The 27,081-nt window shown below is 38.5% G+C and overlaps 6 protein-coding genes and 1 long non-coding RNA gene across 13 annotated transcripts in view; 3 read left to right on the top strand and 4 right to left on the bottom strand.

Annotated features, from left to right (window-relative positions):
- LOC128892249 (protein alan shepard) overlaps positions 1-4,213 on the bottom strand; it is a 27,720-nt gene extending 23,507 nt beyond the window's left edge. Inside the window, exon 1 of one of the 4 annotated variants that reach the window (XM_054152525.1) lies at positions 2,805-4,213. In XM_054152525.1, coding sequence (XP_054008500.1) covers positions 2,805-2,861 — 57 coding nt within the window. In that variant the 5' untranslated portion in view covers positions 2,862-4,213. The remainder of the gene's footprint in view (positions 1-2,804) is intronic. The other 3 variants (XM_054152524.1, XM_054152526.1, XM_054152527.1) reach the window with 3 other exon arrangements.
- A 5,400-nt stretch (positions 4,214-9,613) lies between these two features.
- On the bottom strand, positions 9,614-13,288 carry LOC128892253 (uncharacterized). Of its 2 annotated transcripts, none has more exons than XR_008461032.1 (3): positions 12,669-13,288; positions 12,240-12,514; positions 9,614-11,962 (listed from the first exon to the last, which is right to left on the bottom strand). It is a non-coding gene; the product is annotated as an uncharacterized LOC128892253 (long non-coding RNA). The 2 variants fall into 2 exon arrangements; XR_008461031.1 differs by having other exon boundaries at positions 12,194-12,514; positions 12,669-13,287.
- A 13-nt stretch (positions 13,289-13,301) lies between these two features.
- On the top strand, positions 13,302-14,895 carry LOC128892251 (tRNA N(3)-methylcytidine methyltransferase METTL2). 3 transcript variants are annotated; one of them, XM_054152529.1, is made up of 5 exons: positions 13,302-13,498; positions 13,669-13,821; positions 13,903-14,331; positions 14,413-14,585; positions 14,665-14,895. In XM_054152529.1, the coding sequence occupies exons 1-5, from the start codon at positions 13,389-13,391 to the stop codon at positions 14,796-14,798; spliced, it is 999 nt and encodes a 332-aa protein (XP_054008504.1). In that variant the 5' UTR covers positions 13,302-13,388; the 3' UTR covers positions 14,799-14,895. The 3 variants fall into 3 exon arrangements, with proteins under 3 accessions (XP_054008504.1, XP_054008505.1, XP_054008506.1); XM_054152530.1 differs by having other exon boundaries at positions 13,357-13,498; positions 13,669-13,813; XM_054152531.1 differs by having other exon boundaries at positions 13,397-13,535; positions 13,669-13,813.
- Positions 14,896-15,107: 212 nt separating this feature from the next.
- On the top strand, positions 15,108-18,568 carry LOC128892565 (protein HID1). Its single transcript, XM_054153103.1, has 12 exons — positions 15,108-15,291; positions 15,495-15,854; positions 15,927-15,980; positions 16,044-16,267; positions 16,376-16,617; positions 16,694-16,924; positions 17,008-17,133; positions 17,194-17,450; positions 17,518-17,761; positions 17,838-17,977; positions 18,048-18,214; positions 18,346-18,568. Exons 1-12 carry the CDS (start codon positions 15,226-15,228, stop codon positions 18,566-18,568), a joined length of 2,334 nt encoding a protein of 777 aa, XP_054009078.1. The 5' UTR covers positions 15,108-15,225.
- Positions 18,569-20,871: 2,303 nt separating this feature from the next.
- Positions 20,872-22,541, bottom strand: LOC128892566 (uncharacterized). The gene is made up of 4 exons (XM_054153104.1): positions 22,004-22,541; positions 21,649-21,856; positions 21,250-21,445; positions 20,872-21,162 (listed from the first exon to the last, which is right to left on the bottom strand). The coding sequence occupies exons 1-4, from the start codon at positions 22,092-22,094 to the stop codon at positions 20,872-20,874; spliced, it is 786 nt and encodes a 261-aa protein (XP_054009079.1). The 5' UTR covers positions 22,095-22,541.
- A 454-nt stretch (positions 22,542-22,995) lies between these two features.
- Positions 22,996-24,747, top strand: LOC128892239 (GTPase Era, mitochondrial). Its single transcript, XM_054152505.1, has 4 exons — positions 22,996-23,522; positions 23,604-24,038; positions 24,131-24,569; positions 24,619-24,747. Exons 1-3 carry the CDS (start codon positions 23,292-23,294, stop codon positions 24,503-24,505), a joined length of 1,041 nt encoding a protein of 346 aa, XP_054008480.1. The 5' UTR covers positions 22,996-23,291; the 3' UTR covers positions 24,506-24,569; positions 24,619-24,747.
- LOC128892238 (sulfotransferase 1E1-like) lies at positions 24,694-27,081 on the bottom strand. The gene is made up of 6 exons (XM_054152504.1): positions 26,366-27,081; positions 26,157-26,256; positions 25,453-25,648; positions 25,246-25,372; positions 25,089-25,183; positions 24,694-25,011 (listed from the first exon to the last, which is right to left on the bottom strand). The coding sequence occupies exons 1-6, from the start codon at positions 26,571-26,573 to the stop codon at positions 24,694-24,696; spliced, it is 1,044 nt and encodes a 347-aa protein (XP_054008479.1). The 5' UTR covers positions 26,574-27,081.

Here is a 27,081-nt window from a genome sequence, read left to right as displayed (position 1 = left end):
AATATCTCCTTAACGAAGCCTCGTACAACATTTTCGCTAAGGAAAAACTTGTTTCAAATCACCTCCCGTACCACCCATTTCAAGGACCTCCAACATTTTTGAGACACCCTGTATACGTAATGTAGTATCGTAGTACGTGAGTATCTTTGCTAGAGTACAAAAGACCCGTAGACTTGTAGAGTCACGTGTGCTTTTCAGAACGGATCGAATTCAAGCGACGCGAGTGACGAGTCAAGGACCCATCCCGTTCCCCTTTGATTTTAAGATGCTTTGCATGGTAGAGCGCAGGTCCCTATCGCCATGCGTACTACATTAGGTACAGATACTCGATAATTCTAGAGATAATGCAACGACCGAGCCCGATCGGGTTGCAGACGAGCGTCAGATGCACGTGGAAAGCTTTTTCGCCCGTTGAAACCTCAAGCTTCTATTAGACAACAGAGATGGTCAAAACCGTAGGCTTCGAATAAATCTGCAGTTTGCCGATGTGTTTGTTTCGTTTCCTTCTTTGGGAAATGTTCAAAATTCGGATTCAAAATTCAAACTTCAGATTTATTCGAAGCCTGGTGTTTTGCCCATCGCTGTTAGACAACAACTTTGCACTGGATATCGATAATCGTTGAAAAAACACTCCAATGGATATCGAAAATGTAGATAATAAAATTATCGCGAGAATGCATTAGATGCAGAGACACTTGGGCGTTAATACGTTACAGATAGGAATACGCAATCTTGATAACATATTTGATTTGTTAAATACTTCAGATTGCGAGGTTCAAAGTACGGTAACGATAAAAGTGGTTACCGTGAACTGACCTCCACGATCCCATCGCTTCGACAACGTCTTCTCGACCTCGCATCAACTTTTCCATTTGTTTTGTAAATATCTCCGTTCAACGTACCAAACGTTCAATTAAATAAAATTTTACTTTATTTCTAATTAAGTAATTCGTTCCCGAAGAGGTTATATTCTGGCAACACTGAAAACAACAAATGTTTGCATGTCAACGAATTTGAACGCGTTTACCGTGCGATAACCTCTCCAATGACTATGTATATGAATGCTAAACAGAATCCCGAAGAGTACGAAACAATGGATTACCGATATCCTTGACAGCGAGACAATATTTCGCGACTGCGCTCAACATTTCTATCGTGACGAAATTTTCGTCCACGAGTTTCTTCGAATTTCTTCCACTTCACGAAACGAAAAGATGTCCATAGACATAAAAACGCATCGTCGATCGAACAACTAAAACAAAAATGTCATCGCGCGCGATGAAGTTGGCTACACTGAATATCAACGTGCATATTAAGAATGCTTCCGGATAGTGGCTCCACGACGCTTTCACAAGCAACTAAATATCGGAATAAGCGGCGAGACGCTGTCAAATAATGACGGAAATGTTACGACGATAACAGCGCTAGACGCGCGTCAAATATTTTGCGGTAATACATGTGTATGCACGCAAGTCAAGCAACGAAAATACAGAAACTGTTCGCGAAATAAAGGCGAGATAATATTTCTGTTTAATGGAAGAGATCTGTGTTGTCGCAGAGAATAATGTACTACCGTTATCAGTTTACCGTACCTCTGTCGATCGATCGATCGATCGATCGAAATGTAATTTCTTATCCGAAATTTTAAACGTATTATCGCACTTAAACGCCGTTTATCGAACTCGATTTATTTAATATAGAGAAGCACGGAACAATCGAATATGAATATGAATTATTCTGCGAAAAGCGTAGCAATTGAAAGTAGGCAGAGAACAGGAAGAGACGGCAAGAGTCTGCGCAGAATGCCAGGACCGTACGTATGCGACTAATACCCTGTTTTTACAATTGAATTTTTTTTTTTTTTTTAAAGAAAATGAATTTCATCCCTCATTTGAAATATCAAAAGTTAAATCTTCTAACGGAAATCAAGATATACAGTATCAAGTGTACTACATCGAATACATTTATTTCGGTAACGACTAGTAACGAGCTGCTAATGACTTTTATTTGGTACGTTTCCATCGTTTATACTCTACCTATGATACGATTTAAAAACAACTCAACTATGACTTTGTTAATTTTTCAAAATTCAACAGAGGCAGAGAAAAATGTTGAATGCGAAAACAGTTGGTAGCTAAAAATTCACTTCCTACAATTATTCTTTCGGTACGAGGATAGTTTCTAATATTTATCAGTAATTCACATGTCACAAAATATCACGAGAAACGACTCGTTACACGCTCGACGCGAGAGATGGGCAAAATTCTTACGTAGAAAAACATATTAAAATTCGAATTATAGAACGAAGTATTTCAGGACGAGTAGGCAAAGATTCGATCGTTTGGTGAAACAAACTGTTGTACTGTACGTTGTCTATAATTATCGTTTGAATGAAATTTTGCTCATCTCGGATAGATGTTTGTCGTTAAACCGAATCGTTGGGTACGATACGATAGATAGATAGGATAGATAGAAAGAAAATGAAGAAGGAAAGAAATAAGTAATAAGGGATATACGTGAAGACGGTCGAGAGAGGTTAAGGTGGGGGAGAGAAAGAGGAGACTGGGTGGGGCAGCAGACGCCCCGCGGCAAACTGTCAAACTACGCCGGTTCCGCAAGGTTCGTGGCCATCGGTCGCCCCCATGGTAATGCTACGTTTTCCAAGAGCGTGTATACACAAGTATGCACGCATGGTCTCGGGGCAACGTGAGCGTTGGAACGCGACGATATGAGTATCGCGATTCACAGATGATTCGAACGGACGAGACAAATGGTAGAAAAAGATTAGCGTTTACGATACTCACCATCATTTTATAGTTGAGCTTCCTCGGCGCGGCTACGTTTTCCATTCTCACGGACATATTAGCGGTGTTATCGCTCGTGGCGCCAAACGAAACGATACCGTGCCGTCGGTCCTATTACTACGGCAAAAGTCTCTCTCTCTCTCTCTCTCTCTCTCTCGAATTTCTAATCGTACTCGCACGTCGTCGCTGGCTTTTGGTCTGGCGTTGCCAAGAGAGCGGCGTCAGCCGTGTTTTTCGTATCTCCCGACACACTGGTTAGATGCAGAACCCACACAAGCACGGTCACGAACGAATTTGCACTCCGATCGGCCGATAAACCGGGGTGGAGCGGAGGCAGAAAAAGAGGCGAGGAATAAAGCGAGAGAGAGAGGACGAATAGGTGTGGGTGAGACGCTTCGTAAAACGAGGGGGGGTGTTGTCGGGAGGGGATAGAGCTAGGACGAAGTACGGTACGTATGGTTACGAACGCAAAGCAAAGGGACACGATAGCCGGTCGGTATGGTTTTAAACACCGACGAAATCCGATGCGACGAGCGGCAACGATAAATCACTTTGCACCGTATGAAAGAAAGAGAAGAAGATGGTAGAGATACGGGGGGGGGGGGATAGAGACGGGAGGAAGAACAGAAGGAAGAGGGACGTGGTGTGCCGCGGCTTTCTGGTTGTAGCGACCGAATGTACACGCGTTGTACTACGTAAATGTACTCAAAGAAAAGAGCGAGAAGATGGGAAAAGAAGGGGGTAGAGAGCCGAACCGATGGCGATACAAGACACGGATGTCGAGTGTCAAGAGGGTGTGTCGGCTATACACTTCACTACTACTATCAGTCGTACACTTTTCTCCACGTCGTAACTCGTAATATTAAAACACGCACCACACCGAGATAATCGGCTGGCTACACCGAGAGCCGAGTCAACGAGCGGAGAGACTACGCCGAGGATTATCACCTACTTCGCTGTCGTTTTCAGCCTCAGTGGCGGCCACTGTTGCGGTACGATCGTCCTTATCCACCTCGTTGCCGTCTTCGTCGGGATTGTCCCCTTTGTCGTTGTCCTCGTCGTTTCGGGTCGCTGTATTCTTAGTCCCTTGTCTTCGTTCTTCGCGTTCTATCCGATCACCGTTTCTTCTTACTTTTTTTTCTTCTTTCACAACTCGATCTTCCAGCTATCGCGAAACCGTCCTCTATCTTTACCGTGCTTTCCGTCGTCGTCGTCTTCTTCTTTCCGTTGTATCTCGCCGCGGCTCGCACCTTTTTACTATCGTACAAATTCCACGGAGCACTACTAATACAGCATGTTACAAAAATAGAGTTTGTGTTCCCTTAAATAAAATAAATGTACAATTAATTGTTACTTGTGGTTAGGAAACATTTAGTGTATGTGTTGTCTTGTAGGTAGAGTCTAAGCTACTGCCCGGCGAGGTTCGCCCATCTTGCTCGAAACTAAGGAGAGTCGCCGCTTGGAGGCGTTGCGAGCGCCACCACCAACGGTGGGGCTCCGGCGGCCGCACCTGTCTGCACGACCGCCACTCAACACATGCTCACCGATAGGGCCGTGTCTACCTATTTTCGTATCCCGGGCCAACACTCGGATACACCACCCTTCGTCCAGTCTCTTTCAGGTAAATACTCAAATGCACGTATACCGGCGTTTCTAAAAGACCAACATAGACGAAATCATTTTCACGACAATCCCTGTCAACGTAAACATATGCTAACACGAAAAATGAAAGGATAGAAACGTGAACATTTGAAACGTAAACTTCAAATTGAAAATCTCTATCGTAACGTCGTATAAATTAATACATAGTTGTTGCAATTTGATCGTCCGTCGACAATGTTGCCAAACCGCAAAGTCATTCTTGGCACGCGATCGACCCGAGATAAATTTTAATTAGTTTCAGTCTACTAAATACTCTTTCGCGATAAGTTACCGTAACTACCATATCTAGAAATATGTTACACGTTATTCGACCGTTTTGTACAATAGCCACGTGTTCCATATTAGAAACAAAAATTGTCAAATGGCGAAATCATCGACTTGGAATCGAACAACGTTTTCTCTCGTTTACCGCTCGAAACGATCAATTTTCCTCGCGAGTTGTTGGTCGTTTACCTCGTCGTTAGGTTTTATATCAAACTAGAGCGTTAATCTTATTACTTGTAAAGGCGCCCTCGTAACGTGGCGCCTAGGGGCACGTGACCCTGCCTGATGACGGCCCTGGTCCATGGTATCACGGTACGCGAGCGATATCTTACGAGCTCTGCGAGTGCGACGAAGAGGCAACAAACGGCCGTTCGTGCGGTACGACGAGGATGGAAGCTACTACCTAACGAATGACGCAGAGGAGAGAGGGACCGTGATCACCGCGGTTTTCTCGACGAGTTTCGGCGTGGCGCAGTTGGCAGGCATGCGAATGAACGAGCGGTGAGGACGACGGAGACTGCGATCAAGAGCGCTCGCGCGATAAACGAAGACGGAAAACGAAGGACGATACGAGGGAAGAGAATGAAAAAAGAAGAGAGAGAAAACAGATGACAGACAGTGGCGGGTGGTACACTCACCCCCGTATACGCGACCCTTCGCGATGCGGCAATAAACGTGTGTGCCGTATGCCCTCTTATGTAGAAATCTACCTGAGATAGTACCGAGTCTCTCCTCGCTCGTTCGTCGAGCGTTTGTTAAAGAAGAAAAACCGGTAGGTTGTATTAAGGTCTCTCACTCTCTCTCTTTCTTTTCATAGGACGAGATCGATTCTTTCGGCCCTTTCGTTGGTGCCCGACGAGGTTCTTTCGCACCTTCTTGCGAGAGACTCGCGTTATCGATCGTGGAACGACCTCACTCACTTCTCCTACTCCCTCGAGGTCAGGAGACGAGATTTTCCTCTCGCTTTTTATTCCCTTTTTTCAACGGCAAACCACGGTAATTTTCTTCGCGGTCATCGACATTTCTCATTCATAGAACCCTCATAGACAAAACGGGCTGCAATCTTCAATCTAAATCGATCGAGTTCGCGCTGTAACGCGTTTCGCTAAATTGATCCACTCGCAGTCTTCGAGAGCGGCTCTATTACATCGTTATCGGTAAATTTTCTTCTTTTTATCGCGTATCGAGAGTAGACTAAAAATGATCTTTACATTTCTAATCGTACGGAGATTTTCGTCCATTGGCGTACCAACTCATTAGGTGCCTTTTATTTTCATTTTCTTCTTCGCAACGACATCTTTTCGTTCATCTCATGTTTACATTAGATTTTAGGTTACAATTAGACTGTAAAACAATCTTATCTGCTATAATACGATTCTTATGCATACATTTTGTTTTGCATTCGATATACCGTCCATGAAATCGTTAGATTTAATCAAACAAACACCGACACAAATGAGATGGATAAATTTTGCGATGTATCGGAAGTAACATTACGAGTAGTTTACACGTTGCCAAGAACTAGACGTAAGGAACTAACCGTACATTTCACTTATATCATCACCGAGCTTATCGCGCGTGTCTATAGTTACAAGAAGTTTACCATTACGATAACAATACTTTCGCTAACGATAATGTTGACTTTATGACGAACAGATGTTCGGACATATGCCTCTACTTTGCGAAAACCTTAGGAAGAACTATAAAAATAAATATAAATTACTCGTTATCGTACAATCTTGTCTGTGCGATTTTGTATCGTGCCGGAAAATTTCATACCTTCTAAACCGATACCGAGAAAGTTCTGCAACATTGCCAGCTTTCTACGAATTAATCAGTCATTCGTCCGTAACATCGTTAATCTTAATTATTTTTGTCGTACGATTTCCCGGTTACCTTACGCTGCAACATTTTCGATGGATGACACGTAATAAAATCAAACGGCGATACGAATAATTGAAAGATGGATAGCGTAAACCTAAAATTGAAAAAAAAAAAAAAAAAAACATTCGGTCGTGACGAGACCGTTACGTACTAAGGACTCGATCGGGGCTTCGATGCAAATAAGAAACAGTTGGTCGATGTTCCGACTTATCAGGCTTAAGTATACACGTAAATACGAAGAGTCATTTTTCAGAGATAAGAATAGCTGCATTTACGTTTTCGCCGAAACCTGAAAATTACGTACCCTTCCGTTCTAATAGCTTGTAATTCCGTTTAATAGGTTTCGTCGTTATCCAAACAAACGAGGCTGAGTCAGCGGGCATCCTTCGGTGAATCCACGATCACCGAACCGAATTTTCTTGGCCTTTGCGCGTCCGGGGTCGTTTCTAGGGTACCGTGGGTACCCGGCGTCTTGGTCGTTAATATCGATTGCCCGTTTACCTGAATTTGCCTGTCGTGGCCACGTAGACACCGAAGGTGAAGAAGAAAGCAGGCCACTTTGTTTTGACCGGTGTATTTTCTTGTATCTCTCCTTCTCTTTCTCTCTCATTCACTACGAAGTCACGGACAAGGTCAAGGCCGTTGGCCTTCATTTCTCGACATCCTCCACAACCTCCTACGAGTTTATCCGTCTCTTTCTGCCTCCTTTCTTCTCCGTTACGTTGTTCTTTCTAGTCTTATCCCTGCACCTCGACGTCCAATTAATATTCGTTGCCCGATCAGCTTCGATGTGAACCGTAATGCGGCCGACGCTGGTAGAAATAAATTCAAATATCTGTCAACAGACGGGAGATGAATGAAATCCCTGTTATCGGGGCGCCGATGAACATTTTTAACATAGAAGAACTCTTTTCTGGTTTTTTTTTTTTTTTTTTTTTTTATCTTAATATCGATGTCGACGCGTTCAACTTTCCGATCTCGCTCAGAAATTCATTTTTAAAGGTCCGTTCTGGCTATTTACGCGAACGGCGATGGTATCCCCCTGAATTGCAGCGTTTTATTTTCACGTCCCCCTTGGTCCTTTCCCAGCCCATCCGGCCCCTTCCTGTTTCACCTCGTTGTTTTCAAACTTCGATTTCGCCGCGTCCACTCGTGCACCTCCTCCTCGCAGTCTGAAACAAATATGTCCCTTTGCAGAATGAACGATCTCACCTGGTCGACTCGTTCTACTACGCGTGGAATTGCAAAGAGATGAGAGGACGGCAGCCACTCAGACATTCCGTTGCTCGTACGAACAGGTTTCCTACCGATTGCAGAAAAAAACCACGTAGACCCGAGTAAGCTAAACAAAGTTATTCGCGGAGAATCGATACGCCCGATTTCGTTGAGACACCGTACGAGCTCCGGGCTCTCCTGTCCTCTGTCTTTTCGCACGTCGTGCCGTGTCGCGAGTACCGAGGCTTTTCTTTCGATTTGATTCTATTTCTTTAGATAAAACAAAAAGATTTTGAAGTTCCTTTTAGTTTTCACGCTTCGTTCGATCGATCACGATTCGCGCCTGTCCCTTCGCACGCTGCCTTCGTACGCGCAAGCAACTAGGGCGTAGATCGCACACAAGGGCTCGTCTAAAAAGATATTTCAAGTCGTTATAAATATCTCGGCTGTAAACATGCCACACCGCCCGCAGGCACGCGTCAATCGTTACGACAGGAAGGCCGAGAGCGATATTTTTCGAAGATCGCGTATCGACACGTTGATTATAAATCCTCGCTATCGAGCGTGTCGCCAACAGAGTACTTGGCGAATAAATCGTTCTTCGTTCGATTTTATCCGTCGTCCATCATTCGAATAAAATTGTTCTCGTGCTCGGGCGTGCTAGACCTGGCGCGCTGTTTTTTCTTTTTTTTTGTTTTTTTCTTTTCTTTCGGTACGATTCGCGCGAAGCGTTATAAACAAGTTTGTTAGACGAATTCCTTCAAGTATCACGGCAAGAGATTCCACGAGGTACGCCAAAATTCCCTAGGGGCACTCGGGTCAACAGGAAGTCAAGGCCACGCGGTCAATTGCCCCGCGATCCGTCGCCGTTATAAATAGATACGAGCGGCCGGTATCTACGCATCTATTTGCACGCATGCTGTAAAATCCGAATCGAAGTTATTCCAACCGCAGTGTACGGTTCTGCGACGAAATCGCCGCCACCACCCCCCTCCCCCCGCCCGCCCCACCCCCATTGACCAATCGAATGCGCGACGAACGGATGGATCGTTAAATCCCTTAACGCACGCTATCGATATCCCTCGGTATTACATCGCTTTCGACGCGTTTTAAACGAGACCGATTGTCTTTCCGGTATACGCGACAACGCGCCGAACCGGGACCAAGGAGGCAGCTGCGATCCTCCACCCTGAAACAATTTAAACAAATATTTAAAGCGCCTGAACGATAAAGTTATCGCTGGACTGCGATAAAGGATAAAGACGCGCGCAGAGGTATTTCTTTGTCTCGCGGCCGCGTATTTCTATTTACAGCGTTTTCTTTCCAGGTGCGCATGTCGGTTAACATTTTAGATATTTACGAACGGAACTGGCCGAGATGTTTAATTTCGTCTTCGCGTTTTAGCTTTTGGGGAAAGTGGTCGATATCAGCACGGTACTCCCGAGGCACCTCACCCTCGTTGCAGGCATGGTGGAACCCCCAAAGATCGTTCGGGCAATGACCCCGAGATTATATATTCCGTCGGTATAGGGTGGTGCAGGGTTATTCCCCCTGAATCGCTCCGCGAAACTGTACCTTTTAACGAATCCCATTGAAATCGTGACGCTTCGCTAAAAGTATGCCCGTCGTACGCGCACTTCTGCGAAAAGAATATATATTTAAATTACGCACGTGTTCGTGTCGTTTTATTTTTTATATACAAGTAAAGCTTCACCAGCGTAGAATTGGCCTCGGTCGATTGAGAATAGAAAATAATCCACTTTCTCGGTAGTGGGTCTGTTGAACAGACTCTGTTCCCTGGAGGTACTCGATGACCCTTTCCGAGAACGATTCGTTCGCATAAGTTTTGCATGAAATTTCCAACGTCAAACGAAGTAAATTGGCGTCGTTTATAGTTTTCGCGACGGATGGCGTTTAAGTATTGTACAAGCCGTACTCGCTATATCCACCCCCTGCCGGATCAATAAGTATTCTTCTTGTTCGATAGGAACTGTTTCCTTCTATGCGATCTCTACGTTGGGATGAATTCCGTCGAGCCGTATCCTGATTATTCGTCGTTATTGAACTGGATTCAAACAATTGTATCAGGCATCCTCGAGCAAGATTCTTCGAGCGTTTTCTTCGGTCGCGTTGTTTTTAACCGACTTCGAAAAGGAGGATGTTACACAATTCGACGTGTATATTTATTTTTTTTTTTTATTTGTTTTTTTTTTTTACATATCGAGTAGCGTTAGCGCAACATTTTTCGATACGATAATGGTTAACCCTCGGACACCGAGTCCGAGTCCAAGTCCATATTTCCATCTCGGAAATCCAAGTCCATACGCGCTACAAAAGAAGGCTTAGAATCGAATTTTTACGTGCAAATATTATTACCGTATTAATATTGCCTCGTAACCAATTTTTTTCGTTAACATTTTGTCCCGAAAACTACTTCTTTTGCGATCATGTTCGAAACGTTTCTGTCGCTAAAAGTTCGAATAGCGGGGAGAACCGATTGCTACGGATCCAGTTACAATGTAAACACATGGCTCGACGCTCTCGATGACAGAGGTATGGGACTTCGAAATTAACGTCGGAAAAGTGACCCAGCATCATCGGTGTCGAAGGGTTAAGCGTGTTGTGTCACCTTGTCGAGGAGTGTAAGTGCCTCTGTCGCGATCCGTGCAGCAATTCGATCTCGTTTCTCCTAATTTATCGCTGTTGATTGTCTCCACTTGACGGGATAATATCGTACAATGTACGTCACGGAGGTGGACGTCGTCGAAGGACGGTCTTCTGGTTAAGTCTTCCGTTTAGGTCAACCGCTCGCGATTCCTGCGATCGCTAGATCGATCGATCCGGGTGCATCGATCCAGGGTTCGTCCCTGAGTTGACGTGGACATGGACATGGACATAAGGACCAAGGTTCGATCCTTTTCGGACGGCGCGAAACGTTCGAAGGAGGAGGAGGACTCGAGGAGTGTCTTCTGGGTAGGAGGGAGAGTAGGATAAGGGTTGTTAGACGGGTGGCCATGCCTTTTGGGGCAGTGGCCCTTGCTGCGATGCCTCCGAGGGTGAGAAGGGGCAGACGAGGACCTACGCGTTATTGAGCGGGCATTTCCCACAAAGCGCAGACGAGGGCAACCACCCCGTAGCGCTGCGGCGCGCAGAGTTCTCTACTCTCCTTCCTCTCCCTCTCACCCTCTCGCGACCATTCTACCTTTTCATCCCTTTGCTACGATCTCTGTCTATCTCTGCATCTCCCTGCCCTCTCCTCCTTTCCTCCAGCCCTCCTATCCCTCCCTCCTTTATCTTTTTCTGTCGCTTTCTTTACTCGCTTTCCTCTTCCTCGCAGCCTCCTCGTCCTTCCTATACACCATATATACATACATCCCTTTACGCACGTACGTGTCTATATCGCAGAGACATACGCTTATCCATCCATAGTTTTATCCACGACAAATTTTTATCCCCGTAGAACATTTTTAAACACGAACGAAAAACAAGCAAATTTGTTCGTAACCTCCTTTCGTACCTTTCTCCTCATCCTCGAGGAATACACGTTTCGGAAAGACAAGGGCGGAGCCAGAACATCGCGACAGTTCTCCCTATATTTTTCGAGCCGGATCAACAGCCATGCTGGCCCGTATTCACGGCAATTACGCTCCGAAGCCCGAATTCCCCAGCAGCTCGTAAAATGTAAATAGCAAATGGACCGGAGACAATACCGCGGAAAACGGTCGAGACCTGACGCCTATAACCGATAATTTGTCAAACTTGGACCTGTCGATTCTTTTCGAATCCTGCTCGTACAGAGAATTCTAGTTTTTATTTGACAATTTTTAAATCGAGCTCGTACTGCGGGCTACTCGCGTCCCAATTCTTCATCCGGGTCACGCTCTGTGTCCTCGTTACATCGTTTCTCTGTTTTTTTTTTTTTTTTTTTTTTTTTTTTTTTAAATAGGATTCCAGATGTCGAAATATTCCACAAAATTTCGTTCTGTCGCAAAAAGCCGAGGACCTGTTTCCGCTGTTCCATGTTTGATTCTTTCGCTTTTTCTGCGCATGTTTCTCCCTGACGCTTCATCTGCGCCAACCCTTCCGTCTCCGAATTCCACGCTAAGAATTCTACCATCGATGCTCTTCTATTTCTACAAAATAAGAATTTTTTATTACATATCTCCAATCCGGTCGACAGAATACCCTAAAGCTACTCGAACGTTTTCTAACGTTCCATCGTCATCTAAAATTAAACGAATCCAAATATCTTATCGTTGTACAAATTTGTATGTATCACAGGAAAATCATAAATGGAAAAAATTTCTATTAAACGTACGTTTGTTATGTTTTTTTGGAATCAGTAAAAATCAGCGAGTACTAACCACCGTGAAAACATGAGGGAAAGAGGAATGGATGTATCGATCTCACCCCTAGGGACTTAGCGGGATTAGGACATCACGGCAGCCACCCACGACGAGCCATGAAGCACCATGCAGTAACGGAAGAAGAAGCATGTAGCCCTTGGTAACGTGTTGCCGAGGGAAATCTATATCTGGCTTCTTTCGGAGAATTTTATGCACTTTAACTCTGCTGTACTCGACGAGACATCGTTTTCTTTCGCTTATTTCATACGAAACATTTCATACGAAACGAGTTAAACGGATAAACGTTTGTTAACTAGACACGATGTTTTAACGCAACGCCTATAAAATGACAAAAGTAAACGTTACAAAGTGTCCGAATTCAAAAGTTACCGTGTATTTAGTCGTTAAATGTATCTCGAACAAATTGAAATTTTACGGATATTCGAGAGTCGTATCGATTCGAGAATAGAGAAGAAAAAAAACGCTATCATACCATTCGTTCGTGCGGTACCAATCATCCAATGACGCAACGTACCACCCTCAACCTGCACCCTCTGCGTCACACCCATCCTGTTTCCGCATACCAGGCGCCCTCAACCTATATCTGTCTCCTAGGTCGTTGATCTGCGAGTGTCCTATTACAATGATCTCTAGCAAATTTAATTTTGTACCAGGGAATTTGTTATGCATGTCAAACCTAAATGATATATCGATTAAAAGAAATAGAAAGCAAAAGGATTACTTCGCGAGGATAATCATGGAGGTTATTTGATATCGATGTTGTTTCGGAACAGCGATTCGGACTTTTAATTAGGGTCTTACTGTATCTTTAAACGAGCGCCTCGATGTAACCTCCAATTTTGATGTCATTTACTAACCTGCATTAAACAATATGAATGTATTTGATTAGATAACGATGTTATTGCACATTTACAAGTCGAATCTCACAGTTTTTTTTAGAACGATTTACTTTCCTTGCCTTCTAATCTGTTTTCGACAACAAAAGTTTTGTAATTTACAAAACCATGTGACTTGTGACAGGGCCCCAATTTCTAACAGAGCCTTATCGAACCAATCGGATTCTTCGTAAATCACGTGGTACCGAAGCATTCTTATCACGCGTTACTTGGTTGAACTTGGTAACTGTTGACTGTTGGTAACTTGGTACACGCGTGCTTATCCTACAAAGCACTGAATGTAAATATTGGTAAAGATGGCAGAGGATCCGTTCGAAGTAAAGCAAGACGAATCGAACGAAAAGAGGCCTCAATTTGGCAGCAGAATCCTTTCTAATGATACCAATGTATTTCAACACAATGCGTGGTAGAAATCTGTTATTACTTAACGTTTACTAACAAAGGTTATAAAATCCTAACCTACAAATTCCAGTGGCAATGTCAATTTAAATTAAAAAAATAATTAATCCGTTTCATTCGATTTAAATATACTTTGCAGTTGATCGAACGTTGCTCTTTTATAATTATTGTTTAAAGGGACAACGTCACATGGGACGAGGAACAGCAGAAATTGGCTCAACAAAAAGTAGTGGAGAATTCAACCGTGACGTTACCAAATGAAAAAATCCGAGAATACGAATGTGAAGCTAACAAATATTGGGACAAATTTTATGGGATACACGTAAATAAGTACATGGATAAATTATATGTACGAATAATTATATAATTAATTTATACAGAATATACGAACGAGATGTATTCTTAATGCAGATTCTTCAAGGATAGACACTGGTTATTCACAGAATTTCCAGAGCTAGCCCCAGCTACTGTAAAACAAAATATTAAGCAACCTCTGAGATCCGAAATTAAGGATGAAGATGGAAGTAGCATGAAAACTCATATTAAAATTCTCAATCTGCCCAGTTCTAATGGAAGTAAAATTTTGGAGATTGGGTGTGGGGTAGGAAACACAGTGTTCCCTATACTTTTGTATAATACAGATCCAAATTTGTTTGTATATTGTTGTGACTTTTCCACGAGAGCGATAGATATACTAAAACAGAATCCTGCATACGATACATCTAGATGTAAAGCTTTTGTTCTGGATGCCACCCAAGAAAAATGGCAAACACCTTTTCAACCTGAAAGTCTAGACATTGTAATATTAATATTTGTTCTTTCTGCTATAAATCCTGACAAGTATATATTTTCTTTAATTAAATATAAGAAACCATGCAGTTGAATTTAAAGGGAAATTTATGGATTACATTTTATTTACAGAATGAAGCACGTTATCGAACAAGTACATAAATATTTAAAGCCAGGTGGATTAGTTTTATTTAGGGATTACGGAAGATATGATTTAGCTCAATTAAGATTCAAACAAGGGAGTTGTCTTGCAGAAAATTTTTATGCTCGAGGGGATGGAACTAGGGTATATTTTTTTACCCAAGGTATATTTCATTTTTGTTTATGATTATGTCATAAAATTTTCTTTATACTAAGAATTGAATGCCATCTATTTATTTGTAGAAGATGTTACGACATTATTTACGAGTTGTCGGTTTGTGGAAGAACAAAATCTAGCGGATAGAAGGTTGCAAGTGAATAGAGGAAAACAGTTAAAAATGTATAGAATATGGATTCAAGGAAAATATAGAAAATAAATCGAGAATTTTATTTACTATAATTATATTGTATTCGTCTTCGATGTATCGCCCTATACTTTGTAAACACTTATTAAAAATTTTATTATATTATTGATCCAAGAGAGAAAGGTATTGTTGTAATTTTTTATTTTTGAGTATTAAAAGTAAATAAATTACTTTGTAATATAAAGGTACTCGAAAAGTTATCGCATTGTTTAATATTATTTATATAATACCTTCGCATTAATAAATTTATTGTTAAAAAATAAAGATAAGTTATTATTGGTAACCCTGCTGTGGTACTTTGCTATACTCGTTGTCAGCTGTACTGTTTAGCGTGTAAACATGGCGGTGACCGTAATCGTTCTTGTTTAAAGCGAAACAAGTCACTTTTATCATTTAAAACGTTATCTTTTAATTGTAAGTCGATAAAAAATAGAACAACATGGGAAATGCTGACACAAAATTAAACTTTAGAAAAGCGGTCGTTCAGCTGACGTCGAAAACTCAAGTAAAAATTATTGTTTATTATCTCGTTCATCGCCATATGATCAATTTTTATTATTACCAAAACACGCTTCTTTACTTGGATCGATAATTATCCCTTTTTTTGTAAATTACATTCAATCTTATATATTACGCGACTTCACGAATGTTCTCTAACGAGTGATAATTTAGGTTAAGCCAATATATCTGTTTATTTTTTAATTGTAGGTGATCGATGCAACGGACGATACATTCTGGGATCAATTTTGGTCTGAAAATGTGACTAATGTCCAAGACATATTTACTTTAATTCCTGCTCCTGAAATTCGTATACTAAGGGAAGAGGCGCCGTCAAATCTAGCTACACTATGTTACAAAGCAGTGGAGAAATTAGTAAAAGCAGTCGACAATAGCTGTAGAACTCAAAGAGAACAACAAACTGTTTTGAATTGTTGCCGTTTATTGACAAGACTATTGCCTTATATTTTTGAGGATCCCGATTGGAAGGGATTCTTTTGGTCTAGCTTGCCTGGTAAAGAAGACGAAGAAAGCATTCCACTGGCACATTCTCTACTTAATGCGCTTTGTGTAAGATAACTTATTTCTTAAAAATAATAAAATTAATAAATTTGTTTTCTTTATAATTTGTATCTGTTTCAGGACTTGTTATTTTGCCCTGATTTTACAGTGGCTGCAAATAGGAAATCTGGTCCTGTAAGTATTTTCATTTATACAAAGATAATAAAAATATTAACAAATTATATTTCAATGACTCAGGATAAAGCAGAAGAATTGCAATCTATAGATAGCTGCGAATATATTTGGGAAGCTGGTGTAGGATTCGCGCATTCGCCACCTAGATATCCAATTTTAGATTCAAATAGAACAGAGTTATTGAAACTGTTACTTACATGCTTCAGTGAAACCATGTACAATCCCCCTATGGATCTTTCGGTTACACCAAATAGATGGATCCAACATTTGACTAGTTCTGAAAACAGGTGAATTACGACAAATTTTACTATAATAATTAGTAAGAGAGCTTACGAATATAATAAAAAGACGAATTCCCACGTTTTAAAGAGAAAACTTTCACGTTTCTGTAACAGACATGCACTGCCTATGTTCACATCTCTGTTAAATACAGTATGCGCGTACGATCCTGTTGGACTCGGAGTACCGTATAACCATTTATTATTTACCGATTCGTTGGAACCTCTCGTCGACGTTTCTTTACAAATTCTTATAGTAACATTGGATCATGATACCAGCGGTGGTGCCACGTTAGAAGAAGGAACTCTTGGGGATAATTTATTTATTAATTATCTGAGTCGTATTCACAGAGATGAAGGTATAATTTATCTCTGTATTTGATTGTATTAACTTTAAACGAAGAAATATGTAATATTAAAAATCTATTTTTATAGATTTTCAGTTTGTACTGAAAGGTATTACGAGATTATTAAATAATCCATTGATGCAGACATATTTACCAAATTCGACTAAAAAAGTACACTTTCACCAAGAATTATTGGTGTTTTTCTGGAAAATGTGTGATTATAACAAAAAATTTTTATACTATGTACTAAAGAGTTCAGATGTTCTCGAAGTATTGGTACCGATATTGTATCATTTAAACGATTCACGTGCAGATCAATGTGAGTTTTTTCAAAATTTGGAAAATTAAATATATAGAAATAATTTTTTGTTTTATGTATAATGACTGACAATAATTTTGTAGCTCGAGTTGGATTAATGCATATCGGCGTATTTATTCTACTTTTGTTGAGCGGAGAGCGTAACTTTGGGGTCAGATTGAACAAACCATATACAGCCACAGTACCTATGGATATTCCAGTTTTTACAGGTACTATAGCAATAGATAGTATTATTTAAACTGCTATAAAAAATTATAAAATTGTTACAGGTACACATGCTGACTTGTTAGTTACCGTATTCCACAAGATAATCACAACTGGACATCAAAGGCTACAGCCATTATTCGATTGTCTACTAACAATTCTTGTCAATGTTTCTCCATATTTAAAAACATTATCAATGGTGGCTAGTACGAAATTATTACATTTACTCGAGGCATTTAGTACTCCATGGTTTTTATTTTCGGCTCCTACCAATCATCATTTGGTATTTTTCCTCCTTGAAATCTTCAACAATATCATACAGGTAATTATACATTTGCGAGAGAATGTTTTTTATTTGAATAAATTTATTACAAAATTCATGTCATTAGTATCAATTTGATGGCAACAGTAACTTGGTTTATACTATAATACGTAAACGACAAGTGTTTCACGCGTTAGCGAATTTACCAAGCGATTGTAATACAATTGCAAAGTCTCTGAGCAAGAGACAACGTCGACACGTACCTGCTAGTACATCTAGTGAAAATGTTAACGAAGCAGCGATGGAAGGATCTCATCCTGCACAACCTGCAGAACCTGGAACTTTGAAAGCGTCTTTATTGGAAACTCCAGGTACATTCTCGTTACTGCATTAATACCAATCGCCAAATTTAATAAAATTTCTATTAACCAATTACTTTTACGATAGGTATTGAAAAAATGACCGAAAAAGAATCTGCACATCCGTTAAGTCCTTCGGTAACCGTTGACGTAGCAAAAACCAATCACGAAAACAACACGGACAGTCCTGAGGATTTAATGAATACTACAAAAAGTACCGTTATACCGGTAAGAAAATAACTATATCGCTCATCTATGACTTGAATATTTAGAACTTACTTATTTATTATTTAAACAGAAAGGAGGTATCAGAGTTGCGGAACACACGACTTCCTCTAAGAATGTAAATCAATGGGTTCCGTCTAGCGATTGGGTGTATCAATGGAAGAGTAAACTTCCATTGCAAACCATTATGCGATTACTCCAAGTTCTTGTACCGCAAGTTGAAAAAATATGCATTGACAAGTAAACACGATTTATCATTTTTACATTTTAAAGTTTGTCAAAATAAAAATTATTCGAATATTGTAGGTTATAATCGATTATATATATATATATATTTTTTTTTTTGATTATGTGTTTCTTAAATGTTTTAGAGGTCTCACAGATGAAAGTGAAATTTTGAAATTTTTACAACACGGCACTTTAGTTGGATTGTTACCAGTACCACATCCCATTCTTATCAGACGATATCAAGCAAATGCAGGGACAACTGCTTGGTTCAGAACGTATATGTGGGGTGTTATATATCTTAGAAACGTTGAACCACCGATTTGGTATGATACCGACGTAAAGTTATTCGAAATTCAAAGAGTTTAAGCAAGGTACACATTATCAAGCAAATTATGATTAGTATTACTACTGAAATTTCTATACTACTCTGGTATAAAGTATCGTATCCATAATATAATAAAAACATGTCTAAATGATTGATCTATTAGAATTTGCACCCAGTGATAACAAAAGTGACTATCTCTTGAGTAATGGGGGAAGACATTTTTATAAGTGTAGTCTTTCTTATAAATCTATTACACAGAGTTACAGAACTGATTTTACAAACGCCGATCGCGAAACAATATAATAATGTAATATTATAATTCTGAGCTGTCACTGATAGATGTGTAAATATTTGCAATTATGCAAGTGCCTTTACAGATGCAACTGTGACAAATCATTAAACCGAATCAAAGAACGTAATCTAAGTAATGACTCAGTTGCAGTTACTTATCGTTTTTTTGCTAGCTTTAATATCATAATAAGAATACATTATTTTAGGTATTTGTTTCCGTTTATGAAACGTATTCGAGCTATATTCATTAAGAATGTATACACTTGTAAAATACTGGTTTTGTATGTCTGTGTAGTAGTAGTTAAATTTTTTAAAGACTATTTAATACTTCGTAGAGTTTAATATACATTGGATCGTTTAATCTTGAGTATCACGAATAATTTTTATCTCGTAGCGCTACAAAATTCGGTATATTATTTGTTGTAATCTAAATATTCAAAATTATTTTTCGCAGAGTGTAAAATAATTTTATTTATTTATTAAATTTTAAGTATTAAAAGAGGAAAGATATCTATTTATATAATTGTAAATGCATCAATGAACTATACAATTTTAATTATTCAATTCTGTTACTTTTTATACTCGTAAAAATTAAAAATAAAAACTTTAGAAATTTGAATTTTTTTTTATTTATATTGTCTTTCTATGCAACATATTTTTTTATGTTGGTAACTTTATTCTATTTTATTACCGTCTTGTTACATATTGTTTATGCGTAGCTTTAAATTGTCTGAACTTTCTAGTTTCGTAAAACATAATGGAATTAATCGATGAAGTATGGAAGATATTCAAATTATAACCTCTTTATGTTTTCGTCCGCACATCTGATCTTCGTATTGGTCCAATTTACTCGATCTTTTTATGTATATGGAGAAAGTCGAATGTGTCTTTAATACATAAATCTCGTAGTAAAATATTATTTAAACACGTTATATATACAAAATGAGCACCTACAGTTAATCATTACACGATAAAGCTATACAAACATAGTACGGTATAAAAATTTGTATCGAGTTTGGTACTTGAAACGAAGAAGTAACAACACCTCCTTTATTTCAAGCTATATTTTGATATATAAAAGTACAGCTTGAAGTTTATTGTTAGTCAGTAAAATTAAATATTCTATATGATGATATATTATATAAATTTGTTTTAAACGTAAGACGAAGTTACTGTATAAGCTGTAATTCGTACATGTTAGTTCTGTTTATGTCCATAGTTGAAAACTTTTTTGGAGGCTAACAAAGATGTATGCGTGCTTGTCCTGTGTGCGTTATGTATGTATACACTTACCCATATTATGTACATGTGCAAAATTAAATATTATAAAACACATATAATACGTAATCTATATTTTTATTAATTATTATGCGATAAAAGTTGTAATTTTATCCATGCTTAGAGTTATCGGTTTGTGGGGAAGAGTGAGCAATTTATACATCGAATACGAGTGGCGTTTGTGCGCCGATTTAAATCTTGCTTCGTTTTGTTGCGGAAATTATATTTTTATTCTAAACAAACGGATATATTAACTTAACATAAATTACAATTACATGATTAACTTTCTTTTATGCAAATAGCTTGCAAAAATATATTTCGTCGAGGAAATAGAACAAAAAAATTCTTTTTCCATTGTACGCTATTTCGTATGTTTCGCGATTAAAATTACGAACGTACATTTAAGTATAAAAATTAAAATGCACATTTTCTATCACCAAACGCAAAGTATCGCAAGCATATTCGTCTCGTGGCCTAGACATTGTATAATGCCCGCAATAGTTTTCTTACGCTTCCTTTAAGTTATAGATATTATCGAGAATGATGTCGATGTTGCATCGCTATGTATATCACAGATGTAAAGTTTGCCTATCCTAGAACATTTCTTGATGCATTTTTTTTCCTTTTTCTTTTTATTTCCATGAATCGAAAGCTCATTAGTGTTTAATGGTGTACTATGACGGTATATTGTATCAATGTTTCATCATTAAAAAATGTATTACATGAAAAAATAGTGATAGAGTTCTATACATTATGAGTTAATATTAACATTAATTTATCGCATGACTTTATCGTAAGACGGTGGCGGAGCTTCGTCCGATGAATTAGGCGGAATTAAAATGGCTATATGATAGGGTGGTGGTGGATTTTGCCTTACTACGGAAATGGGTCTAATAGTCTCATTGGGTATTGTATTTGTAGTTGTTACAGACGCGATATGCTCTTCTTGAATCCGATGCTCTTGATGGTTGTTGCGTTGCCTTCGACGACATAGAATAGAGTACAAACACACGAATACTAATAACGTCGCTAGACCCCAAATTGCCAATATTTCTATACCTTGGCCCTGTTCATATAGTAATTTAACGTTAAATCAATTTTATTCAAATAGAATAAAATTACTTTTAATTGAAATATATTAATTTTGACTCACTTGATCGGCGAAGTAAAATTTTGCGGCACCGCCGAATACTGTCGTGAGTACGAACGATATCCAGACACAACAACGGAATCTATAACACGTTAGTTCCGCGTCATTGAATTCCGAGAAGTCCAAAAGACTTCTGTTCGTTCCATTCGGAGTCGTATTCGATAATATCAACTGAGTATTCCCAGCAGTTGTCACATTACTATAAATAAAAACGATTTAAATGCCTTTTTTTGTCGCTTTTTTTTCTACTAACTAAAATTATTTCTGAATAATAAAAATTGTAATCGAGGGCGAATCATTTATAAGTACTTTCTGTTGATAGACATGTATAAGTGAGTCACCCTGTATATAGGAAGAACATGTTCCTCAGAATCCTCTTAGTAGACCTTTTTCTTTAATTACTTGGAGATGTTGTTCAGCTGGATGCGTTGACTAGAGCCAACTGGAAACCTGTTTTGAGTTTCGTTATTATTAGCTGTTATAGATGTTTGTATCATCCTGCAATTATTCAGATTACTAGGACCGGCCATGTTTCCTGTGGCATTCAGGTTTTGGAAGCGGTGAAGCGGAGTAACCATTTGTCTTAAATCTGCATTGTATCGACAACGATCTGCAAAACCCATGAACATCTTTTTATCAAGATTTGTTACAGGTACATTATTTATCTTATATAGGACAAGTTGGCAGTCTAAGGGTTACCGAAATTTAGGTGTAGAAAAAGGAGATAAAAACAGAAAATGATTTCAAATAATCTTACTGAAGCGCGTTTTTGGCAGAGGTGTGGCGGGGTATCGGCGGCCAGTGAAACCGTAGTACCTGCCCGCCGGTTTATTAATCCAGAAATGCATGCTCCGTTTGATCTTTCTCAGAGATGCATCTTTATTCGCCGTATCCTCGATATTAATACAATAAGCGATCCGACATTTCTCTTATCACTTTCATAAGTACTTTCGCAGGTAGCTCGCGGAAGGTCCTAGCTTAAGTTCCATTGCCAGTGCATTTTAAATCGATGCATTGCATCGGCGCATTTCTTGTATTCATCGTTGCCAGCAGGATATACTTGAAATAATTTGTAACACACCTTGACTTCCCTATCCCAGAAGTTCGATTATGCGATAGACTTTGCAGCTAAATTCTATATACACATATGCGATAATCTGAATTCAAATAACACACGTCAATACGAGGAAACGAGCTGCCGCTTGAATTATGCTTGAATTCCTGGCGTTTAGCATCACAGATGTGATCACAGATGTAGGCCAATGCAGACAAGGTGCGTTTCATGGACCAACAAATGGTATCGACCAGTATCGACATCTCGCGGTCAATAAACGCTTAATGAATACTATTCTATACTTTATAATATTGCAATATATTAGTTAATATATCAAATTTATTATTTTAATAAATAATTATTAATAATTATCGACGTTTTAATTAGTGGCGCCATCTCGTTAAAAAACGCCCAAGTTTTTAGTCAAAATAGTTCCCACTGTTGCTCCTAGATGACGCGATTAACGAAAGGGTCGATAATCAATGCTCCATTAAATATCTATTCATAAAAATGATAAATTTAACGTATTAGCTAATATACTGCTATACTATAAAGCAAAAGAATCGTATTAATGATCTATTTATGAAAAATAAATATTAATTGATTAAAAGAATCAGTGGCGCCATCTAGGAGCAACGATGGGAACTAGTTTCACTACAAACTTGGGCGTTTTCCCACCGATGGTGCCACTGGCACTAAATCACTAACACAAGCAAATGAAAATTTCGCGTGTTCCCGTATTCAATAAAGTTGAATAAAGTCCGGCAAAGTTCGCATTTAAAACTACTTTATCACTGAGATATAAGACAGCAGAAGAAAACTGATACCCGTTGTTGTGTTTTAACGTATAGTTAATAAGTAGAGCAGCATAGAGCTTAAAAAGCACCGATACCTGTCTAATATAACCTATTAATCTAATTACAATAAGGAATATTTAGACGAATAAACAATGTTTCAAGAATTATACTAAAAGACAAAAATATTCCAAATAATGTTATTTGCAATTCGCAAGTGTACACGTCAAATTGAATTGCATTTTTTAAAACGATTAATTACATTCTCTACTGTACCGCACAATGAGGTTAACCAAGAGGAATATACATTAAAACCCGACGAGGACGTGATATTACGACGAGAACATTCAAAGTTTTTAAAAGTTGCTATTGTAGGATTGCCAAATTCTGGAAAGAGTACGCTGATAAATAACCTTGCAAAACGATCGGTATGTATTTCTGTTTACGTTCTTAATTCGTCGCTGTAACCGAAGTATTTTATTTAAAACGAATGTCTGTTCGATAAATAGTTATGTCCTACTTCGTCAAAAGTCCATACCACGATGCACAAATGCGAGGCGGTATATTCGGAAGGCGATACGCAAATTGTATTCATGGACACACCTGGATTTACGTCACAATACGAAAGAAAGAAGTACGAGTTAAAAGAAACATTTACTAAAGATCCGCTGTCATCCATAGTCGAAGCAGATGTTATCGGATTATTACAAGATGCAACTAATATCTATACCAGACATAAAATCAATCAATATGTTCTTGACTATCTAAAGAATAGGAGGAATGATTCGTCGCTATTATTGATTTTTAATAAAGTTGATAGGCTAAAGAATAAATTTGTGTTGCTAGAGATGACACGACAATTTATACAAAAATCAGAGTCTCTAAAATTTGACGATATTTTCATGATATCTGCGCTTACCGGAGATGGTATAGATGATTTAAGGGTAAGACATAAGTGTTTAAAGACTCAAATGTTTAAAATAAAAATAATCGTAAATCGTTACTAACGTCCTACATGTTCGAAAATATGTTTCAGAATTATTTGCTCGATTCAGCCAAGCTAAAAGATTGGCAATACAGAAATGATGTGTACACTGACCAACCGCCTCAAACTGTAGTAGCAGAAACGGTTAGAGCTAAATTGATGGATAACTTGCAGCAGGAAATTCCGTACAATATAAAACTAACAATAGAGCATTTGGATGTTGGCAAAGAAGGAACTATCAGCGTTACTGTATTGTTAGAATGTGCCAAAGAGCGTTACCATAGTATTTTATTCAGCAAGCGTGGACGAAGTTTGCGCACGGCAGCACAAATGGCAGAAAATGAACTAAGGAATGCTTTTAGAACTAATGTAGTGGTACGTTTAGTCGTGAAATGCGAAAATATGAAAAAACAAGAACACAGGTAAACGACGTTGTTATTATTATTTTGTAAATAATATTTGCGCACTTTTCTATAGAATAAATAGCATCCTTCTTACGTTTAAGTGGTTAATCTTTTTATTTGTTGTCTAATACCATCTTGTTTTAAGCAATACTGTATCATATTTTTCGCAGAGCAATTTATGTACATTGATAATCATGATTACATGAAATATTAATTACATTTATTACAAATATTATTGTCGAAAAATGGGAAAGTGAGATCAGTTCCTTTAAGATTCTCCTCTATCCATTTGTCAGCTTTTTCGTTAAGTTCCGGTGTGAACACGTCTTTCCAACCGCCGCTTTGTCCCTTTCTAATAAATATTCCGTCTTCTGTAATAATACCGCAGTCCTTCAATACGATCGAATTTACCATTGGGTTATTTTTAAAGTTTTTGAAATTCAAGTATTCCGTTAATTCTTCTATTTGTTTATCGGTGTACGTTTTCCCAAGAAATTTCGCCACCTTTTTCGCAGCTTTCGTAAAATCCTAAAATCAAAATGTGCAAACAAAGATATCACGAAAGTTATTTACACGGGTTTCGATCGAATTTTTCTTCGACTCACGTGTTGCATTTCTTCGTAGAACATAAACAAAAGATTCGGGTGATCTCTCACTGCCCATGCTTCTTTCAAATGTTCCCAGTAAGGACTCCATGATGCTAAAAGTGAAGACGATTAAGTTATATTTTGTTGTTTCATTTTTAACTAAAACGATACTTACTGAGATTATTTTGGAAGAAGTCCCAAAACTGCGCGAAGTCACCCTCATATGCTTGAGTCTTGATCCCTCTATTTAAATGATACCAAGAAATGCTAACATCTTTCGGGTTTCGCGCGACGTACACTATCTTTCATGGAACAAACGTATTTCGTTATTTCAACTTTTTTCCTGTGATAACTATTCTTGTACAGGCGCCTGATTTTTTACCTTGCAACCGGTATCTAGAATTCCGGGTAGTAAACTGAACGGAAAGTGTGTCTTGACGAATCTGGGAGACGGAAGTTTCTCTAACATCTCGTATCCTGGTAAACTTAGGCATTTGCACAATTCTTGTTTGCATTTATCGCCCTCGTTCATTTCCACAAATTCACGCGTCACTTCTGGATGATGAAATATACTGAATCTAGATAAAAGTACGTTTATTTTTTTTAAATTTGTTAAAAAGCGATATGTTTTTCTCGTGCGATATTGTCGATAGAAATCCGGAGAAAATGATTCGCGTGCCGATGTAATGTTTTATTTACGATTTGTTTATGTTCTCATTTTTTTCTCTCGAGTGTATAATTTCCCGTTTTCACTTGCACGCGATGTGGGTCACGAGATGTTATACACAGACAGCGAAGAAACCATGTAATTTGTCATGGTTGACATAGTTCTTCGAGACATTACGCTAGCGTTAGCCCCGTTACTCGATAAAGAAAACTGTCGAATGATTTTTATAGCTGTGACGAAAATTCTACGATAAACGTATACGTATATACATATGCGTTTATCTGTCTCAAATAATCTTCTCAATAACAGCGATCCGAAGATCATCGTATCAATTGTATTTTCGTATCATCCTGTATCAACAATTTCGACACGGATAAATTTTCAGTATCTCGTGAAAGGTAGATTTAAATCATACTAACTCAAGAAACGGAAATCGGTCCGTAAGCAATTCTTTCTTCGCCCTCTCGAAATCTAAATTATTCGACAGCAGCCACACCAATTCCTGGGTCCAGGTTGTCCCTGATAAACAAAATTCAAATATTATTGAATATTTTAAAAAATAAAATCGAATCTAACGATTACATTTTCAATAAGGAATATTTTGTTAAAAAAGGCATATCAAACTTACCGGATCTGGGATAGGATACGACCCATGTGTCATCGGGTCTTGCTTTAAAATTGTAAAATCCTTTAGCCTGCTCCGTGTATTTAAAAGGAAAGAACCACTTCTTCGGGCCTACGAGTACATATCCGGTTCTTTCTCCTTTGAATACTGATAATAGTTTGGCGGTGTCTTCCTTGTTCAAAAGTTCGTATTTCGGTGGTTCGAGAGACATTATTGTAGGCGCTGTTAACTTATTGAAAAGTAAAAACTCACTGGTAGCAGCGTAACGTTTATTCAGTCAATATAATTGGTAGCTTATCACTACCACATTTCTAACATCACTGACACACACTCAAGTATGATTCAATTGGAAATTTTTGTAATAAGTACTTTGTGTACACGAGTCTCATTATTTGGTATTATCAAGATTGAAATTCCGTTGATTAAAGAGTGGAAAAATACTGTCACTAGCGTTTAGTTTTCAAACGTCAATTCGCGTTCTTGCTGTGATTAATCGATAAATCATGTTATCGAATCATAAATTATTAAAGAATGTTATAGTCGCTTGAACGACAGTCAAGTTCTAATTCACTTGGTCACCAGCGATTTTGTAACTTATTTAAGATTATTATGGCTTTTTTTCAATTGCGATGCAAGTAACAAATCGTTTTTTTGGTTCGCAAGCTATTTTCCTAATTAAAGTAAAACATTTCTAATATGCCCCGTAATGAAATCGATTT

This window comes from Hylaeus anthracinus, unplaced genomic scaffold (genome assembly GCF_026225885.1).
Source record: "Hylaeus anthracinus isolate JK02 unplaced genomic scaffold, UHH_iyHylAnth1.0_haploid 12002, whole genome shotgun sequence".
NCBI classification, from domain to species: domain Eukaryota; kingdom Metazoa; phylum Arthropoda; class Insecta; order Hymenoptera; family Colletidae; genus Hylaeus; species Hylaeus anthracinus.
This window is presented reverse-complemented; position numbering and strand designations above follow the sequence as displayed.

What these genes read in the sequence shown, in the direction of transcription:
- LOC128892251 (XM_054152529.1), top strand. Translation starts at nt 13,389, where the DNA reads ATGGCAGAGGATCCGTTCGAAGTAAAGCAAGACGAATCGAACGAAAAG. An exon ending in TCTGCTATAAATCCTGACAA is followed by an intron (nt 14,332 to 14,412) that starts GTATATATTTTC and finishes TTTTATTTACAG; the next exon opens with AATGAAGCACGTTATCGAAC. An exon ending in GGTATATTTTTTTACCCAAG is followed by an intron (nt 14,586 to 14,664) that starts GTATATTTCATT and finishes ATTTATTTGTAG; the next exon opens with AAGATGTTACGACATTATTT.
- LOC128892565 (XM_054153103.1), top strand. Translation starts at nt 15,226, where the DNA reads ATGGGAAATGCTGACACAAAATTAAACTTTAGAAAAGCGGTCGTTCAG. An exon ending in AGCTGACGTCGAAAACTCAA is followed by an intron (nt 15,292 to 15,494) that starts GTAAAAATTATT and finishes TTTTAATTGTAG; the next exon opens with GTGATCGATGCAACGGACGA. An exon ending in CAAATAGGAAATCTGGTCCT is followed by an intron (nt 15,981 to 16,043) that starts GTAAGTATTTTC and finishes TCAATGACTCAG; the next exon opens with GATAAAGCAGAAGAATTGCA.
- LOC128892566 (XM_054153104.1), bottom strand. Translation starts at nt 22,094, where the DNA reads ATGCATTTCTGGATTAATAAACCGGCGGGCAGGTACTACGGTTTCACT. An exon ending in TCTGCCAAAAACGCGCTTCA is followed by an intron (nt 21,857 to 22,003) that starts GTAAGATTATTT and finishes TGGGTTTTGCAG; the next exon opens with ATCGTTGTCGATACAATGCA. An exon ending in AATTTTACTTCGCCGATCAA is followed by an intron (nt 21,163 to 21,249) that starts GTGAGTCAAAAT and finishes CTATATGAACAG; the next exon opens with GGCCAAGGTATAGAAATATT.
- LOC128892239 (XM_054152505.1), top strand. Translation starts at nt 23,292, where the DNA reads ATGTTATTTGCAATTCGCAAGTGTACACGTCAAATTGAATTGCATTTT. An exon ending in ATAACCTTGCAAAACGATCG is followed by an intron (nt 23,523 to 23,603) that starts GTATGTATTTCT and finishes TTCGATAAATAG; the next exon opens with TTATGTCCTACTTCGTCAAA. An exon ending in ATGGTATAGATGATTTAAGG is followed by an intron (nt 24,039 to 24,130) that starts GTAAGACATAAG and finishes AATATGTTTCAG; the next exon opens with AATTATTTGCTCGATTCAGC.
- LOC128892238 (XM_054152504.1), bottom strand. Translation starts at nt 26,573, where the DNA reads ATGTCTCTCGAACCACCGAAATACGAACTTTTGAACAAGGAAGACACC. An exon ending in CGTATCCTATCCCAGATCCG is followed by an intron (nt 26,257 to 26,365) that starts GTAAGTTTGATA and finishes TTTGTTTATCAG; the next exon opens with GGACAACCTGGACCCAGGAA. An exon ending in CTTCTTCCAAAATAATCTCA is followed by an intron (nt 25,184 to 25,245) that starts GTAAGTATCGTT and finishes CTTCACTTTTAG; the next exon opens with CATCATGGAGTCCTTACTGG.